The following is a 21,991-nucleotide window of genomic DNA, read 5'->3' as shown; positions in this document are numbered from 1 at the left end:
GAACAGCCGCCCAGCTGACGGCGTATGGGTTGGAATTCTCTTACCTTTTCACATCGGGGGCAAAGCACAGAATCACAGAATCACTAAGGTTGGAAAGGACCTTCAAGATCATCAAGTCAAGTCCAACCATTAATCCAGCGCCACCATGTCCCCTAAACCATGTCCTGAAGCGCCACATCCACACGTTTTTTGAACACTTCCAGAGATGGCGACTCCACCACCTCCCTGGGCAGCCTGTTCCAATGCCTGACCACTCTCTCAGTGAAGAAATTTTTCCTAATATCCAATCTAAACCTCCCCTGGCACAACTTGAGGCCATTTCCTCTTGTCCTATCACTAGTTACTTGGGAGAAGAGACCAACACCCTCGTCGCCACAACCCCCTTTCAGGTAGTTGTAGAGAGCGATAAGGTCTCCCCTCAGCCTCCTCTTCTCCAGACTAAACAACCCCAGTTCCCTCAGCCGCTCCTCGTAAGACTTGTGCTCCAGACCCCTCACCAGCTTCGTTGCCCTTCTCTGGACACGCTCCAGCACCTCAACATCCTTCTTGTAGTGAGGGGCCCAAAACTGAACACAGGATTCGAGGTGTGGCCTCACCAGTGTCAACTACAGGGGCACAATCACTTCCCTGCTCCTGCTGGCCACACTATTGCTGATACAGGCCAGGACGCTGTTGGCCTTCTTGGCCACCTGGGCACACTGCCGGCTCATGTTCAGCCGGCTGTCAACCAGCACCCCCAGGTCCCTTTCCGCCGGGCTGCTCTCCAGCCACTCCTCCCCAAGTCTGTAGCGTTGCATGGGGTTGTTGTGGCCAAAGTGCAGGACTCTGCACTTGGCCTTATTAAACCTCATACAGTTGGCCTCTGCCCATCGATCCAGCCTGTCCAGATCCCTCTGCAGAGCCCTCCTACCCTCCAGCAGATCAACAGTCCCAGCCAACTTGGTGTCATCTGCAAACTTACTGAGGGAGCAGTCGATTCCCTCATCCAGATCATCTATAAAGATATTGAACAAGACCGGCCCCAGAACTGAGCCCTGGGGAACACGGCTTGTGACCGGCCACCAGCCGGATTTAACGCCGTTCACCACAACTCTCTGGGCTCGGCCATCCAGCCAGTTCCTCACCCAGAGAAGAGTAAACCTGTCTAAGCCACGAGCCGCCAGTTTCTCCAGGAGAATGCTGTGGGAGACGCTATCAAAGGCTTTACTAAAGTCCAGGTAGACAACGTCCACAGTCTTTCCCTCATCCACTAGGCGGGTCACCTGGTCATAGAAGGAGATCAGGTTGGTCAAGCAGGACCTGCCTTCCATGAACCCGTGCTGGCTGGGCCTGAGCCCTTGGTTGTCCTGCAGGTGCCCTCTGAGCACTCTCAAGACCAACCACTCCATAATCTTTCCCGGTACAGAGGTCAGGCTGACAGGCCTGTAGTTCCCAGGATCCTCCTTCCGGCCTTTCTTGTAGATGGGCGTCACATTGGCAAGCCTCCAGTCTTCTGGGACCTCCCCTGTTAACCAGGACTGCTGATAATGATGGAGAGTGGCTTGGCAAGCTCCTCCGCCAGCTCTCTCAGTACTCTCGGGTGGATCTCATCAGGCCCCATAGACTTGTGGGTGTCCAGGTGGTTTAGCAGGTCCTTGACTGCTTCCTGCTGGATTATGAGGAGTACATTGTGCTTTCCGTCCCCGTCTTCCAGCTCAGGGGGCTGAATACCCTGTGGATACCTGGACTGGCTATTAAAGACTGAGGCAAAGAAGGCATTAAGTACCTCAGCCTTGTCCTCGTCCTTGGAGACAATGTTCCCCGCCATATCCAGTAGGGGATGGAGATTCTCCTTGCCTCTCTTTTTGTTGTTAATATATTTGTAAAAACATTTTTTATTATCCTTTACGACTGTGGCCAGACTGAGCTCTAGCTGGGCTTTTGCCTTTCTAATTTTGTCCCTGCTTGACCTAACGAGATCTTTGTACTCTTCATGAGTTGCCTTCCCCTTCTTCCAGAGGTGATAAACTCTCCTCTTTTCCCTGAGTCCCAGCAAAATCTCCCTGTTCAGCCAGGTACCTGCAGCTCGGTACCTGCTTTACTTTCGTAGAAGCGGAGCGCTTTGTGTTTTATTCTGTGAGGAGCGCGGGCAAATGCTTCAACCCAGCCGCACCTGATGCTCGGGGTGCTCAGGCCCTCTGCAGGCAGCAGGCAGGACGCTGGCGAAGCTTCCGCGGCGGAGACGGGCGCTCCGCAGCGCCGAGCAGAGCGCGGAAGCGGCAGAACGTGCCCGGGCTGCGGAGCCGCAGCCGAGGCCGGCCCAGGAGAGGAGCCGCGGAGCCGCGGCCGCCTCGCTCCGCTGCTGCCGGCCGCCGGCAGCTCGTCCCACGGAGCGGGTTTCGCTCCCGGACCTGCAAATGGCAGCGGGTGGCGTTTCCCAGACGGCACGTGTAAGGGGACTGTCACACCGCTGCAGGTTAAAAATAGAGTACGGGGGGCAGCTGATGCGTATACGCTTCCTAATTCCAAGAATTTCTGCCCTTTCCAGGCGTTAGGCACTCGACTTGTGAGTGTTGAAAGGCTTTGCATGTGCGTGTGTTAAAAGACATAGTCTAGCATGTAGCTAGGCTGCTTTACTTTAAAAGTTGGCATTGAAAAAAGCAATTTACATAACTCCTTAAAAAAGTGGGGTTTTTTCGTAATGACTTTCGGACGGCTCACAAGTGAAATGCATTGTTACATGGAATGTCATGATGGGGAATATTTAATATCGAGAGTAATCTTTCGCACAAACCTGATGATTCTACTCTGTAGATTTCTGTCTTTTGCATTTTTCCTCGTTTGTTGAAAAACAGAAATTGAGAAACTCAAAAGTCTACTTTTTCAAGAATACTGATGCATATTTTAAAAAATTTTTATTTGATATGACCTCAAACTGAATGTATTTGTATAGGACGTCACTTTAAAATATTGATTTGGGGAGATGACAGTAAGGTAGTAAGAGAATAAGGAAACACGATATAATATATAGAATTTTTGAAACTACATACTGTCTTTTTTCTTTATTTATTAGTTTCTTGCTGGTTTTCCAGTGCCAACACAAAAAGGAAAAATAAATTAGAAAGTAAAAGGGTTATATGCATTGTATTTCTCTCTTTATCCTTTTCTTTTTGTTAGGAATTTTTGTGTTAATTAAAGAACCACTCTGGCTCTCACTGAAGTCATTTGGGAGGATTCCTTTTATTTGCGGTGATGATTTTATCATGCCCATGATGAATTGTTTATTAGGTTTGTTGCTTTTCCAGTGGACTGGCTTCTGGGACTGCAGGGGAAAAGCATGGCAGATTTATAAATAAATATGGTCAGCATATCAATGTATATTGGTAGTAGAAAGGTAAATTCAGATAAATCCTGGTGAGTAAAACAGGGTTTTCCTCTGTGCATTATACTTACTTAGCTGCATTCAAAGAAAAAGGTGCAAGGGAATCGGGTTGTTACTGAAGAAAATTCTCAATTATTAGGAAACAAAAGTCAGGCTGCCATATCAGTCAGATTAATTATAAATAAAATCTTTTTCTGCCTCTTCTCTGTTTAGGCAAGGTCTACATGTAACACTCTTTGATTGTGTGCAATGGGATCTGGTTTCTTGACAGCACAGGGAAAACCATTGATACAGTTATACCACCCTAAACTGTTTCTTGCTCTCAAGAACTTACTATTTCACTTACTGACCCAGTATGGGTGGCTCATAGTAACCCATATTTGTTGCCAGCCGTGTGCACACTCTCAGCTGCAGCATTTCAGGGGCTTTTTCTCAGCCACCTCTACACAGATTGCTGGTGGACACGACTGGTGAGAACGCAGGATTTGCTTGTAGGTTGAAGGACTCAAGACATCTTAAAGGGCCTTGAAACTCAGTGAATATCGAGCCTCTTTAAGCTGTCTTAATTTTGAAGCTTAAGAAATGTTGGGTTTTTTGATATTCAATGTAGTTCAACTGTGGGTTTGCCCTGCATGCCAGCAGCGTGCCACCAGACTGTCGAAGCCCAAGAAAGTAGGAAACACGGTTTCCTTTCCTCCATGGATCATTTGTACAGATGGTTCCAAATTTTGCCATCCCCACCCTCAACACACAGTAAGTTTGAACTGGAAATACAGTATATAGAAAAGACAAGTCCTGCCATGAAGACTGGTGAGACTGCACCTCAAATACTCTGTTGAGCCCCTCACTACAAGAAGGACGTTGAGGTGCTGGAGTGTGTCCAAAGAAGAGCAACAAAGCTGGTGGAAGGGGTCTGGAGCACAAGTCTTATGAGGAGCAGCTGAGGGAACTGGGGTTGTTTAGTCTGGGGAAAAGGAGACTGAGGTGAGACGTTATCGCTCTCTACAACTACCTGAAGGGGGGTTGTGGCGATGAGGGTGTTGGTATCTTTTCCCAAGTAACAAGTGATATGACAAGAAAAAATGGCCTCAGGTTGCACCAGGGGAGATTTAGATTGGATATTAGGAAAAATTTCTTCACCAAAAGGGTTGTCAAGCACTGGAACAGGCTGCCCAGGGAAGTGGTTGAGTGACCATCCCTGGAGGCATTTAAAAGGTGTGTAGATGTGGTGCTTAGGGACATGGTTTAGTGGTGGACTTGGCAGTGTTAAGTTTATGGTTGGTCTCAGTGACCTTAAGGGTCTTTTCCAACCTAAATTATTCTATGAGTCTATGATTCTACGATCTGTGATCTTCACCCACACATGGCGTGGGAGCCCGCTGGCCCTGCTGTTTTGGATCTTTGCTGGCTGTATGGGTGATCTTTCCTCAGCTGCTCACACTTGCTGCTGCATCATATTACAGTCTAGGGAAAGGGAAGGGCAGTAAGGTAACCGCTGTCATTTCGTCATGGTAGTGCTGCTTCCACCTTCCCAAGCAGTACTGTCAAACTCATTGGAAGAGCTACAAACAAGCATGGTAGTAACCTATGAGCAGCTGTGCTGCATCAGACAGAAGCTCCTTTTGGCCCAGCGTCCTGTCTCCAAGAGCAGTAAGCAGATGACAACTGAAAAGCAGAAAGATAGAAGCTGACAGCTACAAAATGAACCTAATCTCATGTACCATCCCATTTTTCTATCGGTCAGCCACTTGGTGACTTTCTGAACAAGAAATTCCACCCAGAGCACTGTGCTAAAGACTACAGCATCCTACAGCACCCTGTGCTGAAGACCAGAGCTTCCTGTGGTAAAGACTACAGCATCCTAAAGACGGTAGCATCTTATGGCAATGAATTCTGTGGTTCACTCATGTGCATTGCATAGTAATGATTGTACTCTTTCTGTACTATTAGCTGATTTCGGTACCCAAATGTGGCATTTTAAGATGCCGTATGTGGTCTTTTTTAGTGTAAGAGCCAAACTGGTGTTTAATTCATTTTAAAAAACCCTAAAACGATAACATTTGCAAAACAGCAACAGTTATCCATCGCACATAAAATGTAAATGCTTGATGTTTGGGTGTCATTAGAATAATTTAAAGCAAGTGATTTAATTGTGTTTGTGCTAATTATAATGTTTACAAATTAGGGAAAGATGCATTTAGTGGTCCGTTGGGAGAGGGCTTTGAAACCTCGCATGTCTTCGAGTCTACAGTACTGTCATTTATTCACAGACACTTTCTAATACCAGGGTGATTTGCTTTTTAGATTACTCTTGCATGGAAAGCGAGTCTCAGGAGTCTTCAGCTCTGTGGAATTCAAAACCAGATTCACGTGTGTCTGTGTGTTCTTCAATAGATATTTAACTGAGTTTTTTTCTTCTTCTTTTCAAGGTCCCCGAGTCCCGATGGTGACTGTTCACAACACAACCGATGCACAGAGTAAGAATGGGCTTGAGCCTTGCAATTCTTCAAAGTAGTCAGGCAGGACACTGAGATGTCCCTGCTTTTTAGTAAACTTACACTAGTAGGGAGTGTAAGTCTTGGGGTGTGAAAACAGTGGTTTGGGCATGACAATTGTTATCAACTTTCTTCAAAAAATGCACTGTTCAGATCTCTGCCGCTCTTTTTGTTAGTCTTCCACAAATATTGATTTACGACCTACTCAAAAATAAGAAATATTTAGCTTAATCTATGATTTTTTAAAAATGACTCTAATATGGTTTACCAGGTTGAAAGAGACAACACAGAGGAATGAGCCCCACAAGTTGTACCTCTGCCTGGTTTCCGGGGGATTGTAGCACTCACTTGTTCAGTACAGCTTTTTTAATGCTAGTGATGCACATGTACACCAATGTGAAGGTGGAATTATTCCAAATACAAGTTTTTTCTCTCCAAATCTTTGGTACTGGCTGTAGCCATTGCCAGACTGGTTAGGGATCCCTGTAGAGCCCAGAGAGCCATGAGATTTCTGGGATTCCTCCTTCATACCTGTAGCAATACAAATTATCCAGAAAGTTCAATTTTTTACCCCAAATCAGTGTGGCAGGGACCCTCAGATAGACAGCCTTTCTCTGTCCTTTCTCTACAGGGGTCTTAAACCAAGGTCTCTTAAACCAAGGCACCTTTTTAAAAGTCTCAGGAGACTTCGTAGCAGGGTGTGGGACTGAGTCTCATGTGAAAGCAAGATTTATCTGCTCCCGTCATTTTGATTGGAAACCCTTATCTGTCATTATAATGTAGAATTTAGCCCAGGCTTAACCTGCAGTTAGGGACTTCAGGCATTGCTGTGATCCAAACAAGAAGCAACAGCTTTATTCTAGCTGCTCTGTATGCCGCCAGTTTATCAGGTATCAGTTTAGCTTAACTGGATTTACAGCAACTCCTTGCTGTTGTATCTGCAAAGGAGCAGAGCAAACCCGGGAACTTGGCCCCCAAACTACAGGTTTTCTGTGAAATGCTGAGCTGCTTAATTTCCCACTGAAGGTGGTAAGTGTCAAAGGAAAAACTCCTGTGGCACCAGGACATGTAAGAAAAAAGCACAGGATCCATCTTGCTTCATACAGTTTCTGTGTGTGACTTTTTATTCCCTGTTCTCTCAATTTCTCTTGGCAACATCCATTTCAAGCCCTTACCCCACCTAGAAAAGTTTTGCTTGTAAGCAGGATGTACGGAGTGAAATCCGAAATTTTGACTGATTTTTTTTTTAATCACATTTAAAATCAGATTTGTGGCATATTGTATACTTTACCATTAAAATAGAAATACTCAGCAGTGTTCCATCTAGTGTTAACAGTGTTCAATACCGTTAAGGAGATGCATTGTACATTTAACTATAATTTCTCCTCCCATCTTTTTCAATTAATTTGTTCCAATTTAACAGCTCCTTTGCAGAGAAAGGTATGCATAAAGTTAGCAGCATCCTGGAACAAGTTACGCTAAAGCAATGTGCTGACTGTCTTGTAAGGGCAGAAGAAGGATCTTTGCTGCCAAAGCAAAGCAGCACAACGTACCATGGCTTAGACCATCTCCATCATCTTGCTTATGGGATGACTGCGAGATAAATATTTCATTTCCTTGTGCCTCAGTTTCCCCACTGGTCTACGATTTCTGGGTAGATGTGCCATGAGACCTGACAGATTTTGCTGCCCGGAGGAGGGCTCTCACTTTTTGTTCATGTTCTCGTCGTGAGTGGGATAGGGGTATAGCTCCATGTGCCAGTCTGGTCCCTTGTGAAACTACGTCTGCTATAAATAAGCAAAAGTTGGCATTTGTATTTATCCTGGCCTACAAAAATACAAGAATTGCTTTTTTTAAGTAATACTGAAAGCAAATTGCAAGTTCCTAGCTCTCCAGTCTTTCTGCACCAGTGACCACCCATACCTCAGTCTCTGCACAAGGGAGTATCAGCTCTTCTTCTTCCCAGCAGAGACCTGGGCTTGGCAGTGCCCTGGCTGAGCGCATCTCCAGGGCAGCGCTCCTGGTGCCCGCAAGGCTCTTCAGCCCACAGAGGATGTTGCCACAGGGCCAGGAGAGTTTCTTAGCTCTGACCTACAGCTCCAAAGTGTCTCTTTTTTTTTCCCCCTTAATCACAATACCTTAATTTTACCATAGACGTGGAGATGGCTGACTGGCTATAACAGTGTGTACAGGACAGTGCTCTCGTGAACTGTGTTGTAGCCTCCCATATAGTTTTATAAAATACTTTTAGGTGAACAAAATGAGAGATACTATAAAACAGAAACAGCAAATGAAGGGCTTGAAAAAGTAACATAAATGACAGAGACTAGTTTTATTTTGACAGATATATATATGTAGCATTTATTGCATCGAGAGCTCAATCTAGTCATGCACAGAACACATCCCCTACTGAAATTCATGATTTTCTGCATGTGATTATCATATCCCCTGGTTCCCTTTTTTCCCCTCATTCTTTTGCTTTTGTATAAAGGGCAACTGACAGTTGCATGTTTCTGAATTTACTTATTTAATATGAGCCCATTACTCTATAAAGGGAGTTTGCCTCTGTATTCTGCAATAATCTGATAATAGTGAGTTGCACTGAATATTATACCGTGCTTACATTTAATTAAGCAATGACCATTTGTACTCCACAGACTCAAGCTCCCTGTGGTCCTAAAGCAGAAAAGAAAGTCCTTTAGGAGATATGCCAATCTTTTTTATTTCCTCCACAGTCTTCCTGGCTTTCTGTGAATGCAATTATATGAACAAATAAAACGGCTTGACTAAATTCCCCTACGTGGCAAGCCCCTTTCTGCTGATAAAGCTACTTGTGTGTGCCATAATTAAATGAGAATCTTAATATTTAACTAAATGTAATAGGCTGTTGCTTTGGCACTTTTGTGGAGGTTGTGGTTTCAACAGAGAAGAGCCAGGCTTTTCAGAAGCAGGGTGAATAGTCACTGAACCAATATACTATTGCTGAAATATCTTTGGAATGCATTAACTGGGAAGGGCATGTTTTTGCGCTGTGCCTGCCTATTCAGCAGAGACGGGCAATGAAAGCGTGGTAATCGGGTACCGTAAGTATTATTTGAGGAAATGGGGTTACACATCTATTTATCGGTGTGTCTCGAAAGGGAAGTTACAGTCAATGAAACTCATAGTTTGGTGCGAAACCTCAAACCCTCCTTGGGTTCACATGGCAGAGGTAACGCCCTGGATCCCCCTGGTTCAAACCCAGCCTGATGCCACGGGGATGAGCACTGCAAGAGGCTCCCCACACCAGCGTTCACTGCCACCACAGTGGGATCCCCTGGCCCCTGAATCCCTCCCCCACGGGGTTCAGGAGCCTCACCATCACCAGGAGACTTTTCCCACCGCCTAGGGCATACAACCTGAAATGTCTCCTAAAGATGGACCCTTTACTTACCCGCTGAGGAGGACTTGCTCTTTCTGATGTTGGAGGTGGTCACTTTTTCTAGGAGAGGCTCAGCATGGAGCACATGGCCAGGATGAGGGGTATAAAGGTTAAATCCTGGGAAGGAGGAAGGAATCCTCTATTGCAGTGCCAGAGTCCTTGGATAAGACACACAAGCAAAATGAACAATTCTCAATACACTCTGAAAGCCAAGACTTTCCCAAAACCTGACGTTGCAGGTTTGTATGACCTTTGTCACTCTTCTCTCCCCACGGCTTTCCTTCTCATGGATTTTCTCTTGTCTAGTGGCACAACCTTGTCCTGGAGACTCCCTCCATGGTCTCCTACCTTTCCCCATTTATTACGTGTAACTTGGACACAGACTTGAGGACTTCTTCATTTGATATCTAGCTTTGCATGGCAGGTAGAAGTCTGACTGGGACCCATGGTACTGCCTCAACACAGAAGGTCGCATTCCCATTTGCATGGGGAATGTCGCTGATTTCAGGAATATAGCTTTTTGCAGAACCTGGAAGGGGTTTCAAAGACTTAACTGAATTAGACATCTGTGAGGACTAGAAGGAAATTCTTTTATAAGGAAACTTGTGTTACAAATATTAAGGTGGCTATAAAAGGTTAAAATGCTTTTTCACAAACAATGCCAAAAGCTTTTGTAATCTTGTTCTTCTTCTTTCAGAAATTTTTGAGCTGGAAGTAAATGAAAATGTGCAGCTGATTGTAAATGACAGGCAAATGCCTAAGGTAGAATACATGGAAATCAAGATAGATGATTACAGTAAGTAAAACCTTTCCTCTCTCTTATTTTTCTTTTTCACTGCTATTTCTGTGAAATGATACAGTCATCTTGGCTAGACTGGCAGGAGGAAAAATGTCTTTGGCTCTCAATAAACTCACACATTTGCAAAGCACTCTCTTAGGATGTGCTACATAAGGAGGTTATTACAGAGACAGGATTTGATGAGAATGCAGCTGAAGGAAGGCAAAATGATAGGGTTGGGGGTTTTTTTTTCCTTTTAAAATTTTCTTTGTAGAGAAAAAGCCACTCCGGGAAATGACACGGTGTGGTGCCCCCATTGTTCAGGGCATTTGCCCTAGCTGGACTGGTGTATTATTTAAGACGGGTTTGAAGTGGGATACTGTATGTGCTTGCTGGCTGTAGCTGTGGCCGCCTTTCAGTGTACAATACTGAACTGCGGTGAACGAAGACGACTCTCTGATAACAGCCCATCGGAGTCCTTCAGGATTCTTTGGGAAAGCCATATCATTCGATAGGGTTGGAAAAAACAGCTTTATGAGAAAAGCCAAAAGAGATTTCACCTGGAGTCAAGAAGGCAGAAACTGTGAGCAGTTTATATCTGCAAGCTGGTGCATTATGTGTACCACTTGTGCAACCATTCCACACATGTCTAGATGCCAAACGGCAGAAAGAGAGAAAAGCCTAATGGCAAACAGACAAAGTGTAAATGTTTTCTGCCTGTCTCTGTTGTTGTATCTAAAACAACGAAAAAAGCATCTCCTCTGGCTGTACACAGATCTCTTACCTATATGTGGAAAATCCACATACTCGGAGTTGTGCGATGGCTCCCAAAACCCACAGTTTGAGTGTACGGTGGCAACTTAAACAAACAAACAAACAACCAAAACCAACCACTAGGTTCAAAGTATGACCCATGACGTTTCCCACGCCAGAAAGGAGCGTACCTCTCAGATTGGATGCAGTGAAATGAAAGCAGTGAGGTGTGATGGATGGCACGTTACTCATTCCGACCATTACCAGGTGTTATAAAATGGGAAGCAAAGGCTGAGAGACAGTTGCCATTTGAAAAGGCTCATAATGGCCCTAAAATGTTCTTCTTGCCACATGGGCATTAGGAACATAAACCAGTCCATAAAATAACAAGAACAGATGTGCATTTCCAAGTGTTTCGGGCAGGAAAAGATGGGGGGAAAACCTGCCATAAAGATCATGTCCATACCCACCATGAGCCAATTCGTAGTGGCAGTGGCAACTCATTAGGAATTACTCAGCTTGATGCTAAATTTCTTAACTGCAGATATCATTGAAATGTAATTCTGCTCGTTTAACCAAAAATGTATGTGTTTGTGCGGAATAAACAGAAGCTGGCCACAGCCGTGTGGCTGTGCTCTGCCCTCCCTGTATTTTCAAGGCTTTGGGCGTAACAGCCTTGGGAACACTGCACGTGGTGCTTAGTTGTATTTAAAGTCAAGCGATGGCCTTTCTGGCTGTCCCTGGGCCATTGATCCAATTTGCAGCTATTAGCATTCAGATGGAATAACTAATTAGGTGGAGTGTCAGACAATGATTGCAAAGCAAACCACTTAAACTGCGTGGTTAATCTGGGTATTAATCTACTGAAAATGCTCCTAATACCGATTTAATTGCTGGGCCTTTGCTAATCTGGATTGTAGGTAACATTTTAAAAATAAATGTGCTCTCATTAATGCGGAAAGCATTTGTGTGGCAGTGGTTTTGGCTATGGGTACGAAGCCATAGGAAGCAGTTAAATGAAGCTTTGGTGAGCACATCCCTCACTTACGTTGGTTCAGTACCGGTATAACGACGTGGGTTTCAGCACAGTCACCTCCTGTTTTATAGCAAAATTAAGCCCTCTGGAAGTTAGGATTAAAATACGTGTTTCTCTATCTGTCTTCACACCTTTATAGCAAAATAATCCTATTCTGTCCCGCAGCCACCATACTTAATTGGGTTTTGAATTATCATTTTCATCGCCGATTTTCCCCCTCCTCTGCTGCCATGAAATATTGATTTCTGGCTGCATTACTCATCCAGCTGCCAAAAAGGAAAATTATAGCTCTTGCCAGATGTTAATTGAATGCTGTAAAAGTGACGCATGACTGAACAGCTCTGCTGTACTCCCAATTTACATTTCTTGTCACCTCGGCTATCATAATATGGGTCTTGCCTTTGACAACATCTGTGTTTCTAAGGTGTTATTTACCAGTGCCTCTGAAATGCCATTTTGTTCCTGCTCATAAGTGACCAAAACACCCGAAAATCTATTAGAGTTATGTCAGTGTTCCCGCACTGAAGACGTGTTGTTATTTGGGTTTTTTTTGCCTAGAATTGCCAATGCAGATCTTAAAGCCAGCAACCTTTTCGGACACCGCGCACTACCCCTTGCTTTTGGTTGTGTAAGTTCTTGCTCATCCTTTCTTTCTGTTCACATTTTTGGGAAAGTGTGGAAACCTCAGCCATGATCAGAGCCTTTTAAGATCTGTTTTGTACAATGAGGTCCAGCATGTTGGTCCCTACCCCCTGTCTCACCTTGGAGCTGGGAGAGGCTAGACGTAGGTCCCGTGTTTGAGCCAAGGGTTTCAGCTCCCAGGACGTGCCCTAGTGAAATCCTGCAGAGTAAATTGTAGGATTTTGTAAAGTTGTTCCACGTACACCTGTAATTCAGTACTTTTTGGGGCAGAAACAGGAAGGGGAGGAATTAAAGATGGACGTTGACTTTCTGTCCCAGTTCTTAGGGCACTCAGCCTGTGCTTAACAGATAGTTTTAGAACTGGATGCAGTCAGCCTTACTATAGCTTATATTTTAGATGCCCTCATGCAGCAGTCCTTCCCCTGTAAATGCCAGTGTTCCCCGAAGTGGCAGTGAAAGGAGAGCTAGAAACCTTTGAATATCTCCAGGAGGTTAGCATTTATATTTGGTAGGTAGGTTTTCCTCCTGGCAGGCATAGCAGATGGGTATTTCTTTATGCAACATTTAGTAATAATAATACACATTACTGGGTTTTTTCTGGCAATTTGGAAAGAAACTGAGGGAGAGAAATCACTGACCTTGGAAGAATCTGCTTGGCCCTGGCTGCGTCCCACTGCATCACTTGCTCCCTGGCAGGGAGCACCCCACGAGAGAGAAGCCTCATGCAGGGGTGACGAATGCCTGAACAACATCCTGCACATCCCTGCATGAAGGGCAAAAACACTGCAATAAGCATGTCGTTACATCACAAAATTACTGCAGAGAAAATGTACTTCATTATACAAGTGCTTGAGGAAGATTGGTACTCATCAAGCTAACAGCACTTGATTAGGCTGCCTCTGAAGCTGGATGTGCCGGGGTCTCGCCTGAGCAAATGCGAATGACTGAAGTCTCACGCACATTAATATCCTGCAGTGAGTTGCCTGATGTCTCCGAGAACCCCAAAAAGGACAAGAAGTAGATGGAAGTGCCAATGGCTCTACAGTAATCCCAGTCCTAAAATACTACTTATCATCATCATCATCTCTTCATTTTTCTGAGCTGTCTGGCTGAAGTGGGGTCAATATTTCTTGAGATGTTTCCCCTGCGCAGGATCGGGCCTTAAGCAGAAGGGTGAAGAGGGAGTCTTGCCCACCCCTGTCCCTTACCCACCAATTTTGGTCCAACCTGGGCATTTTTAAGCTGTTAGTTTTATCGCTTTAAGTGTTCTTGTGTTAAGCAGTGGTGACAGAAGTGACTGACGGCTCCATCTACAGCCGCTCCGGAGAAGCCCATGGGAGAGGGGAGGTCTGGGCTGGGTGAATGGGGGCAGTGAACGAAACCCAAGCACTTACCAGTAAAAGAATGGGGGTTTGATGTCTGCAAGCTTCATCCAGCATATTTTGGCAGTGCCAGCACTCCCCAAAGCCAGGATCCTCACAGAAACCCCTCCAGCAGAAAAATCCTACTAGAAAATAACTATAGATTAGAGCAGGCATAAATGGGGAGAACCCAACTGACCTCTGTGTCGCCGCTCTGGTTTACTCACAGGAGGAGTCCTGCCCAGTTAGTGATGTGCTTGCTAGGTTTGTTCAAAGCTCAGCTTAGCACAGCGATAGTTGCTGTGCAAGGAGGGAGGCAGAAAACAGCCTGCAGCTTCCACCCCAGCCTCAAAACCCATCCCACACAACCAGCCTTCTCTGCATCAACATTACAGAGACTGGTCTTCCCTTCTTGAAATCTGCCCTCCCTTACAACGCACATGGGACCCGCCGATCCCCATTGCCATGGCAAGCTCACGGCCCCGGGGAGGGCGTTTGGCCCGTGCTTCGTGCCGTTGCCTTTGCTTGATGCCTGTTTCTGTTTCAGAGACGGGACGCCCGGCAGCCAGATCGTAACAGAGAGATTTGAGGTGACGTGGGAAAGCGTCATGGTCAGCTCTCACAACGCCATCGTGCTGAAGTTCGACGGTCGTGGGAGTGGCTTCCAAGGCACTAAGCTGTTGCATGAGGTTAAGAGAAGGCTGGGACTTTTGGAAGAGAAGGATCAGTTGGAAGCTGTCCGGTGAATGACACTGTTATTGAAGAAATTAATTCATTAATGAAAATTAACCCAAGACTATCATTAGTCCTGGTTGCTTTAATGCTTGCGTAGGGTAGAGCAAGGAGATGGGAGGGAAGGACAATGTAGTCATACAGCTGTGACCAAGTGATGCCATGTGAGAGAGAGCTCATTCCAGCCAGTGCAGAGGGAGGAAAACAAGCCTTAACCAGAGCTAAATTAGAGCACACTTATCTGTATCACGTGTTCAAAGCCGATTTATTTTTAGCTCTATACAGTCATACAGCTACAAAAAAGTAAGCTTGAATATCAACTCCTACATTAATTTTTTTGCTGGCCTGATAGTTGGAAAAAATCCATCTTTAAATGCTGTAAGTTTTTAAAACAGAAGAAACAGCGCATACCCTAAATGTCAAGTCCTATCATATTGTTAGATTTATTCTGCACATAATCGACCTAAAAACACCGTCAGAGTAGTGCAATAGCATCAGGTCTATTATGACTTTCAGAGGTAGTGCAGGTTATTTGTTGCCATTGCTTGGTCAAATCCAACACAACGGGTTGCAAGATTAAACCGAACGGAGACTCATGTGAAAGCAGCATGTACCAGCATGAATTGAGATTGTCTACATCATTTTTCTGTGGCCACCCCCAATTCAGGCTGATAAAAGTCACACTATGTTTGCTACATCTAAGGGAAAAATATTTTTAACCCATTGTTTCTCCTCTCTCATGTTCTAGGACAATGCTGAAGGAGCATTACATTGATAAGCTGCGAGTCGGTGTGTTTGGGAAGGTAACATTTTCCCGTAGTTCCTCTGTGCTGTTCTAGTTGGTTGCTGTGTCTAAGCAGCTGAGCTAAATCCTGATTTATTGAATGTGTCAGTGGTGACTGTTTTATTATTATTTATTTTTGAGATAGACTGTTAAAGATGAAAGCTTTCATTTTACCAATGTATTTGTCAATTTTTTTTAATTAACTTCCAAGCGCAGAAAGTGACGATTGTCAGAAAAACACTGTGAAAAAATTAATTATTTTTACCCTTGCAAACTTTCATTTCGTTTTCATCTTGTCCCTTAAGGCCTATGGGAATATTGGTAGATCCAGCTCGTGTCATACAAATGTACAACAACAATATCGATTTCTCAGGCTGATTCGCACCACAGTGTGAGCCCGGCTGGGAAACAACAATTGCAAAGTACACACAGTTTGAAATGAGAATGGGACTGCGAGTAGAAATTGTTTATTGTGGGAGATGCAGGCTTAGAGTGGGCGAGAAGAGCTGTACATACAGCAGCATCTCTGCAGGGAATTGTTAACAGGCTGACGGCAGAAGCTGAAATTGTGATGTCCATTTTAAATAACGAAAAACCAGGGTAATATTTTTGAGAGCTAACATATCTGATCGGATCCACAGTCATAATGTGAGATGAAAAGAGGCAAGCTCTTGAGCACACAGCCCTCATGTCTTCAGGAGAGTGCAATGAGTGTAGAGCCTGTCTTCAGCCACATCTGCCAAAGCCAGGAAGATCTCCCTTCTTTCATGTTTTTTCAGGGCAAGGGTCTATAATTGGCTGAGTTTACTGCAAGGTCTCAGCTGCCCTGTTTCTCCACCCAAAAGCAGCAGCGCCTCATGGCAGGATGGCTGACAGCCCTGCCCTGTTTCTGTTCCAGGATTACGGTGGCTACCTGAGCACTTATATGCTTCCAGCCGGCGAAGAAAACCAGGTGTTTGCCTGTGGAGCTGCTCTCTCCCCGCTGACGGACTTCAAACTATATGGTAAACCCCATCCCAGAGCCCACAGGCCCTCTTGCTGACCACAAATGATATTTCTGCCCGAACCTTTCACAGTTATCTACTCTTTCTTCCCCAAGCTCCTGCCTGTTTTGTATCGTGTGTCTTCTTAGGACTAGCTATAAACGCTTTTTTCCCCCTCAGGAACAGTTTTGCTGGCACCAATGGGACCAACCATGGTGGTCAGAGTGATAAAGTAACTTTTATTACTCATTCCTTCCAAATAAAGAAGAATTAGCTCTAAACCCCTCCAGCCTCTGATACCAACCTGCACCACTGCCTTGAATGTGCTTCTTTCTTGCCTGATCCATCCATCCTTGGGAGTTGTGGTCCAGCCTGCCCACCTCATCATCTCTCTGATGGCAATACTCCACTGGACATGGTGGTCCTTTCTCTCAGAGACACCAGTTCCCTTTGCACTTAGTGCCAGTGAAAATCAGGGAACTTCCATGAAAGTCAGTGGTGTTAAGCTAGCCTTCAGGTCCCGTACAGTTACCCCTGAGACCAACGGGAGCTTGCAGTCAACTGTTGATGGAGACAGCCCCATGTGAAAGGAGGAAGGGACACAACACAATAGTGCTCTTCTCTCATATCTTGGTTGCATTAACGAAAAACAAAAAGGCTCTTCTGTGACTTATTTAGAAACCGTAAGTACATGGTGATGATGAAAGACTGCAGTATCATACATGTTCTTAGTGCATTTTCAAAAACTGTTAGGAATATTTCCTATGTAACTAAGGCAATGTTAGAAAAGAAGATATTTTTTAGCGTTTGCAATATTTGTCCGGCACAAGTGTACTCATTTATGACTGACAAAGATGTTTTCTTTTTTTCTTTTCAAGCTTCAGCCTTTTCTGAAAGATACTTGGGCTTGCATGGGATTGATAACAGAGCATACGAGGTAACTGCATGGACACTGCATTTCCCTGATAAAATGTGAACAGGGTTTTAACTCTTCCTCAGTGTGTTCTCTTTTGGGGATGGAAAAAGGATATGCAAGTTAGACTCACTGGTAAAACTCTATATTTAAAAGGCAGCAAGGTGTTCTTCAGCCTGCTTACTGCTTTTGTTGTCTTAATAGTAATGATGAATATGTTTTTTATTGATTAGCCTTCATGTCTGCATCTCTAAATTGGGTAAATACAGTTAGTCCAGTTTGACAGATTGAAATTGCTGAGGCTGAGTGACTCGGGTATGCCCAAGTGGACACAATGTCATGACCTCCTTTAAAGTTCATCCCAATGATCTTGCCACTTTGATTCTCTCTGAGGTATAATTTTTGACCCAAAGTCAAGTGAAGCTCAGCTTCTCTTGGCTTTTTCAATGTAAGCACAGATGTGATATTTCAGGTAGGCAGAGCTCTGTGTCAGAACTGAGCAGAGCATGGAAAAGGAGACACGGCACCAGCTAATGAAGATATTGTGCAATAAGGATGATGGGATCAGTTGATTCATGTCTTCTTTCCTTCAATTGCTTGGAGGAAAAACCTAATAAAGAATAGTCACACAAACAAAATTTCTTATACAGAAAACATTGTTAAGCCTACTAAGCCTTGTCTTCAGCTAGAAGACATGAAGGAAGCAAAGGTTTGGAACTGTTTTCTTGCAGAGAAGGCAGGTAGCACCTTCTGCCCCTGCAGTGGAAGCTTTTCCTGCCTGTCTAAATACTGAGTTCATTGTCTCTCAGATTTTGCACTCCTGATCTCTAGCTCATTGCAAACTTTTTTAGTCCTTTTAGAAATTTGAAGGCAGGTCAGTAGAGGTGAAAACAAGGGAAAATATTCCAGAATTGAGAGCTTTGTATTGCCACACGCTCTTTGTGCATTGAAAAACTGGCCTAACCAAATAGTGGTGCTTTTGGTTGACTTGGGACTAACTGCTAGGAACAGCACCTGGGGTCTCTGTAGAGCGTGGCACCATTCTGGATACGGACCCTAACTGGTACACATCTCCTAGACACCACAGTTGAACCATGAACTGGTTAGGGAGAAGAACTGTTCCTAACCCATGGACCAGACATGAACTTTATGAAGGTCCCATAATTCAAGACTGTAACCTGAGGGAGCAGAAAGGAAGGAGCCATATAGGGGGAGAACGTGCAAAATGTGTGCATACACCATCACAAGACTTAAGCATCATAGCCGGCAATCTGATGATGAGAGAGCTCGTTAGTTAAGTCCAACAATAGAGCGAAGATCAGAGGCACCCTTGCAAAATTTGCAAACATTTTCTAAAAGTCCATACAGCGTGTGGTGCTGCAAGAAAGCCAGAACAGGGCTGCATCCACCAAACACTGGGCAGTGGGAAGGTGAAAAGAGGTAAAAGACAGGATTGAAACAAGGGTGTTTGAACTGAAAAATGCATTAACTGACGTAAGTGAATGAGAGCTAGGGCACATGCATTTAAACAGTGAAAGAAACATGAATTTAAGTTCAGACAGCTATTCTTTCCTGCCCCTCTATAAAGCAGTAACATCTGTGATTTCAGACATACATTCCTTTTGCCACTCCAAGACTTTTTGAAGTCTTTTGGAGTCTCCTTGAGACTTGTATTCTTCTGAACAATGCAGCAAAAAGTGGAGAAGTCCTTCATTTCTCTTACCCAGTATGACTTGCAGTCACTCAGATTTGTATTTCCCCTGTACATCTGAAAAACAGTTGGGGGCAAAGGCATTCTCAGCAGTGGACACTTGAATTTAGTATCAGATCCTTCCCCGGGCTGTCAAAGCTCGTTGAGGTTGGCTTTCAGACCATACCAAAGTCACTCCAGGTCTCCAAAGAGTTCTTAGGCATAGGCACCTGGGCAGGCTTTTCATCAGTGTTCTGTATTCACTGGAAATTCACTTTGACATTTTCCATGTCATCTGCAGTTCAGGCTTTTGATGAACGTTATCAGAACAGGCGAGGGTCTCTGACCTCTTCCTGCTCCTGACAGCGAGTCTGGAAGGACAGAGTGGGGGTCTATTTTACCTCCAGACTGATTCAAGTAGCCAAGAGAATATGCTGTTCTGGTGTCTGCTTGTTATCCTGTGATGAACTATCAAATGGAATTAAGTGCTTCTATTTTCTCCATATAAATTGCTAATTTGTAGCAAGATTTTTAATCTTACTGCAACCTTTACCTTCACAGATCACCAAATTAGCACACAGAGTCTCATTACTGAAGGAACAGACATTTTTGATCATTCATGCTACCGCTGATGGTGAGTTAGCCCATCATTTGAGCTCATTATATGTTTGGGCTGGCTTTGATTTTTCTTAATTAAATTTGCCTCTTTAATGATTGTAATCTGTTTTTACAGAAAAAATCCATTTTCAGCATACTGCGGACCTTATCACACACCTAATTAGGGCAAAGGCTAATTACAGCTTGCAGGTACAGTATATGCTTCCTTTTTTCATATTTGAACAGTTATTTCACAGTTTGAACTCAGACTGCTGTTATGAAGCAAGCTTTGAAAAGCCACTTGCAAACACAGCCTGACAGAAGAAATAACACCAGCATATAATGTGTTCCTATGTACTCCTGTGCTTATTTGATACCACTATTTTGGTTTGGACAGTTGTAGAACAGTTATTAAATTAGAGTAAATCAGGTTTCAAGAGACATATCTCTAAGGAATTGATGCCTGTTTGCTTTCTTTGGGAACAACAGGCCAAATTCAGGATGAATTACAAGGAAATAGAGATCTAAATGAAATCAACCAGAAAAGTTAAGGAGAGAAATGTCACTTAAATCTGACATCCCGCTGTGAACGACGTCATCTGGTCTAGAAAGCCCCTCTTTCCACTGAATTACGTCTCTGATTTGCTGAATGGCCCATGTCCAAGCCATTAAAGCTTCCAAAATGAACCCATCCACCAGCCATGGGGATGGTCCCTACCCTCTGCTACATCCCAGGCCACAGCCAGGAGAACGCAGCTAGCCCAGGCTCAACCCCTGCTGGGGACCATGCTACAGCTCACAGCATAGATGGTTGTGTTGCAGGGCCCAAGTCCTACTAATGCTTGATTTACTGAATACCAGCTCCCTCTGGCTGCATTTCTGCAGAGCCTCATGTGGTGGGTATGCTCACTCCATCATGCTCCAAAGGCAGACAGGGAGCACAGACACGGGAGCTAATCTGTGAGCGCGGCATGGATTCGATCAGCGCTACGGTGACTGAGGTGCCCCGTACATTTCCCAATGCAGAAGCATTAGTACATTGGAGCTTGAAGGCACCAATGGGCTTGATGCACATCAAAGGTTAGTTGAGGACTGAATGAAGGGCTGAAGGAGCTACATTTTGGATCGAGGTACTCAGAGTAGCAGAGACACCTCAGTCCTGCCTGCGAGCATCCAGCCCTAGAAACTCATTTTTTCCCCCTTCGGTATCCCAGTCTAGACAACCCATTACTGCATGTGCAGAAGTTACCTGTTCCATTTAAATGGAAAGTTGTGCTTAAACTATTTAATTACTAGCTTGTTTTTTCTATTTAATTACTTCTCCAGCAAGCTTTATTTCAATTTTTTAACTTAATGACATTTTGTCTTTAAAGCCCACATTTTAGTTAGTAAAACCTAATGCCATTTCTCTCCACAGACTTGCAGTGGGGTTTTTTTTCAGTTTTCACAAGGAGCAAGTGCTGTTATCTGGTTCTGCTTAGCCTGAACTTGTTCAGAATGGAAGTAAATGGAAAACCGTTCCCCCATAAAGTTCCTTTTGAAGGAAGATGCAAGTCTGCACACAGTGCTGTGGGGCCTGAATTGCCCTGCACTTCATGCGCATCCATGGGAAGACGTGCAGTGCCAAGGAGGAGCAGTGGGTTTGGAGGCCAGCTCAAGTTGCAGATACGGGTGGTCAGTCCTGAGACTTTAAGGTCCTAACGGTGTGTATCTCCTCGTTTCTTTGCAGATTTACCCCGACGAAAGCCATTACTTTAGCAATGCGGCATTGGAGCAGCATTTGTACAACTCCATCGTCAACTTCTTTGTAGCGTGTTTCCAGGTTCAGGACAAACTCCCGATAGCCCCACTGAAAGAGGAGGAGGACGACGATTAACCCTACTTGTCCGTGCTAAGCACAAGGCAGATCTCTCTAACAATATGCAACTGGATCATTTTCCTGAAGAAAGAGATGTTACGTTGTTAGCATGTGTTTAAAGAAAACTGAAAGCAGCTCATCTGCTTTACTTGACAGCAACTCCTTCCTAAATGGAAGAACATTAAGCATGGTGAACTCAGCAGAAACTGCTGTCTGAAATGGATCTGTCACAACCAACACCTTATTTTTCTTCCCTTTTTCTCCCTTTTTTTCCTTTCTTTTTTATTTGCCACAATGTGAGTTCTAGTGTGAAAGTGGCAAGATGCTGAACTTGAAGGATCACCCCGAGAAACCGCCTTGAGGACTGGAAAATTTGATGTCTCTTTGCATTCAAGCAATCAAGCAGTAGCAGGGAAATCCATCATCCATATTAAGGTTACTATAGTTTGCATCACACCGTGTCAGAAAAAATCTAACCTAATACATGGAAAAGATTATAGCACAATTATTTTAAAGGCTACTGATTCATACATACTTGTCTGCTCTTTCCCATGTTCAGAAGGTTTCTCATTGCTACAGGAAACACA

General features: G+C 44.3%; 1 protein-coding gene across 4 annotated transcripts in view; it reads left to right on the top strand.

Moving 5' to 3' along the window:
- DPP6 (dipeptidyl peptidase like 6) overlaps positions 1-21,422 on the top strand; it is a gene marked incomplete at its 3' end in the record, with an annotated part of 523,189 nt that extends 501,767 nt beyond the window's left edge. For all 4 annotated transcript variants that reach the window (XM_081996368.1, XM_081996366.1, XM_081996369.1 and 1 more), the window contains 10 exons: positions 5,791-5,838; positions 9,975-10,073; positions 12,403-12,472; positions 14,395-14,589; positions 15,328-15,382; positions 16,262-16,367; positions 17,225-17,283; positions 19,511-19,583; positions 19,683-19,756; positions 21,276-21,422. In XM_081996368.1, the coding sequence (XP_081852494.1) occupies positions 5,791-5,838; positions 9,975-10,073; positions 12,403-12,472; positions 14,395-14,589; positions 15,328-15,382; positions 16,262-16,367; positions 17,225-17,283; positions 19,511-19,583; positions 19,683-19,756; positions 21,276-21,422 (926 nt within the window). The remainder of the gene's footprint in view (positions 1-5,790; positions 5,839-9,974; positions 10,074-12,402; positions 12,473-14,394; positions 14,590-15,327; positions 15,383-16,261; positions 16,368-17,224; positions 17,284-19,510; positions 19,584-19,682; positions 19,757-21,275) is intronic.
- Between the last annotated feature and the right edge of the window lie 569 nt (positions 21,423-21,991).

This window comes from Phaethon aethereus, assembly GCF_964289735.1.
Source record: "Phaethon aethereus genome assembly, chromosome: 2".
Lineage (NCBI taxonomy): Eukaryota > Metazoa > Chordata > Aves > Phaethontiformes > Phaethontidae > Phaethon > Phaethon aethereus.
Note: the sequence above shows the minus strand (reverse complement) of the source record. Positions and strands in the feature narration are given on the sequence as shown.